At 35.8% G+C, this 3,541-nt stretch overlaps 1 protein-coding gene across 1 annotated transcript in view; it reads right to left on the minus strand.

The window, feature by feature from the left end:
• Positions 1 to 3,541, minus strand: part of LOC106881174 (indoleamine 2,3-dioxygenase 1-like) — a 24,819-nt gene that overhangs the window by 8,597 nt on the left and 12,681 nt on the right. Inside the window, exons 7-10 of the mRNA XM_052975772.1 lie at positions 3,039 to 3,142; positions 2,170 to 2,245; positions 1,452 to 1,550; positions 327 to 423 (exon numbers count right to left, since the gene is read on the minus strand). Of these exons, the coding sequence (XP_052831732.1) occupies positions 327 to 423; positions 1,452 to 1,550; positions 2,170 to 2,245; positions 3,039 to 3,142 (376 nt within the window). The remainder of the gene's footprint in view (positions 1 to 326; positions 424 to 1,451; positions 1,551 to 2,169; positions 2,246 to 3,038; positions 3,143 to 3,541) is intronic.

Below are 3,541 nucleotides of genomic sequence, written 5' to 3' on the forward strand. Positions count from 1 at the left end.
TATGTATATGTATGTATGTATGTATGTATGTATGCATTTATGTATATATATATATGTATGCATGTATGTATGTATGTATGTATGTATGTATGTATGTATATATGTATACGGGTATTAGTTCATGTACATTGGCGAACAACTGGTGGCCTCGGAACGAATGAACGTCGCACCGAATAACAAAAACTACCCCTTCATTTTATCTTCCATTTGACCCCTTCCTTTTAACCATTGTTCACCAATGAGGTATCACATAAAAATGAATTAAATCGATTAAGAATTTAATTAATTAATTAATATGTATTACATAAGTAGTTATTTTCACTTACTTCGTAACAATTGTCATGTGATATGAACGAAACTTCTCTATATTTTGTACGCATGTGTTGTAGTTCTCTATAAGTTCTTGTTGGTTGCTTTGAAGTACTGGAAATGTAGACAGAGACTGTAAATTATTCAATACAAATATCTTGTTTCTTTGTACAACTGCCGCACAGACCACATCCAGGCATATCCCCAACTTATGCCGGTCACTGGTTCCGAGTCATGCGAGTTAACTTGAAACACGACGTAACGCGAAAAATCATTTTTTAAACTTTATTACTTTTTACACATTTCAGTCATTAGACTGCGGTCTTTGAAGTGAAATCAGAATTGGTAAACAGTCATCGATAAATAAAGAAGTGTTATGAGGCCATAAATTAGGCGGGATCCAAAGATCACGGAAAAAGGAATTGCGAGGGTCTGCGAAATTCTTCGAGAATGTGTGATCTTATGAGAAAGACAAAGAAATGCAGAGACCAGATCTGAAATCACGTCTTATGAACAAATAAGATGTAACTGAGAGAGATCACATAGTCTCTCTAAGACAACCCATCACTTCGCATTGAGAGGACACAGCTCCGGTACTACGGAAAGGTGATGAGAATGGCTCGGAAAAGAATCGTTAGATGGATTCTTCTAGTCAAAACCAACTGGTAGGAGATATAGGAGTAGACCAAGAACGAGATATTTAGAGGCAGTTGAATGCAGATTAGTGATGAGGTTCTTATACTTAAAAGGTCGTATACCAAAAGGGACTCGTATGTTATCCACTGCAAAAGGATAAAAGGTAAGGATGACGTCGGCCGCATTTGAACTCGAAACGAAAAGCCGGAAGAAATGTCACTAAGAAATTTGTCCGCCGCCGTGGCTATTTTGCCCACTCGCCGTCTAATAAGAAATAATGAAATAACCTATTAATATACTTACCCCAGTAGATGACTGGTACTTTATTTTATTCTCCCCACCTAACCCCGATTAAAATGAAAGCAAAATTGATCTCAGCAGGAGTTAAAGTCGATACATTATGTCAAGAGCTCTATTGATTTACGAAGAGGATAGCAGATCAATCCTTGTTATTTCTCTTCTGACGTAAACCACGTGATTAGATCAAACTATACAAAATGTCTTACCGTAGTTTCGAACCTTTGGTGATTTTTTTATTGCGTCAATGAAATCTCGATGAGGCTTTGGCATATATCCTTTCATCTCGTCTAAAAACATCTGTTTGTCTGTACAGAAATAAAAGACAAAGAAATAGTGGAAATCTAACATTATCCCGTCCAAAACACTTTGAAACAACAAACTGGTAGGAGCACTGAAACAATACATTTCTGCTCCCTCGCTTAGTTTCTCTCAACTTTGTTTTGAAAAAGCGCCTATGCCCAAAATATTGATAACGTTTACTTTCCCACAGTTTAATACAATTGTTTCAATAGGTACGATTTATCTTATTTTATATTTTAGATTACATTACATTTGTGAACAATGTATGTATATGTGCGTGCAAATATGTATGTGTATTTATGTATGCATCGATGTAAATTGTTTTGTAAGTATGCATGTGTCTCTGTAAGTTGTTTTGGGACCTGATGTGGCCGATTTGAATACCAAAAGGTTAATGAATGTATACATGCATTAATGAATGAACGTATATATATCTGTATATATTTGTATAAGTGTATATGCATATGTATACGTATAGGTGCTTGTTTTTGTAATCGTACGTGTATGTGTGAGTGAGAGTGGGAGGGAGAAGAGACAGAGTAAGAGAGAGAGGAGGGGAAAACAGAGAGTGTGTGTGTATGTGTGTTATTAAGTAAAAATAGAAATTTATATTAATTTCCTTGCCTTTGTTATGTTTTATTTCCAAGAAAGCGTCCAATGTCTGCAGAATGGAACTCTGAGCCGCACTACCGCCAACTAACTTTTAGACGAGACAAAAGAAAGAAGTTGTATTTTAAAAATAACTTATATTAAATTCATTGACTACTGTAGGCTTTATAAGGAAACATTTTAAATATTAAAGAAATGTAGATACGTGGTACTTCGTTATGCAAACACAATATACTATGTCGTGTACTAAACGTCTTAGAACGTAGAGCCAGCACTGATTCTTGCTACAACGTTTCGTATCGAGACGTCGGATGTTAACAGACAATGTGATCGAAGACATAAGTGGGTGATGAGTGTATATGCCATATTTCGGGGGTTGTTGCCGCTTCTTCAGCACTCATCTAACCCACAATGTGTGCCTCCGAACACATTGCTTATATAGCCACCGCACACATCGGTGGTAAGTTATTGGACATACCAATTTACATATTAGACACATTCCTGAGGTTCGTATGTAAACATTAAAGACTTGTAGGTACGTGGTACATCGTTATGCAAACACAATATACTATGAGGTATACTAAATATTTTTATAATATAAATATTTTTATGGAGTCTGACGATACACCGTAAGGCCAAACCCCTCATGAACGGGAAACCCAGGGTAACCCCATAAACCGGCCACCCCCATTATAATATGTGTGTATGTGTATGTGTGTGTGTTTCCATGTATGTATGTATAACATGCATTCATATACACTCATTTATACTCCTACATAAGCACATATATTTGTCTTAATCACTGTTTCTCCAATTCTGGCTCTTCCTGTCCTTCCCATGTTCTACTCCACAATATTCTACACATTATAGAATTAATAAGTTACCTTCTTTGGTTTATCATCTATTCCCTCGTATATCAATCCTTCTGGTAGGGAATTTCCTTCCGTACCCCATCTATTCTTGTAAGAAATAGAAAATGAGACATAGGCTTTAGGCGTTGGGACTTGACATTTTTACATTTATTTTTACATACGAACATATGTGTTTGTGTGTGGGCACAGTATGGCCAAATGGATTGTTCCTTCTAATTGGAACCATAGAGTTTTTATCACACGGCTGTATCACAGCAGTTATGCATGAAAATAGCGTTGAGAATGCATGTGTGCGTTGGTAGGGATTGCTTGTAAAATATTAAACCTCTTACTGGTTGCTCAAGGGCAAATGAATTTTAGTTGATAGAATAGCTGAATCCTCGTCGTCAAACAGTGGAGACAAACTACTATGAACAAACATGCATACACACGTACATATGTAGAATATATCGATATACACAAATATATATATCGATATACACAAATATATATATATATATATATATATATATATA

This window comes from Octopus bimaculoides, chromosome 22, assembly GCF_001194135.2.
Source record: "Octopus bimaculoides isolate UCB-OBI-ISO-001 chromosome 22, ASM119413v2, whole genome shotgun sequence".
NCBI classification, from domain to species: Eukaryota; Metazoa; Mollusca; class Cephalopoda; order Octopoda; family Octopodidae; genus Octopus; species Octopus bimaculoides.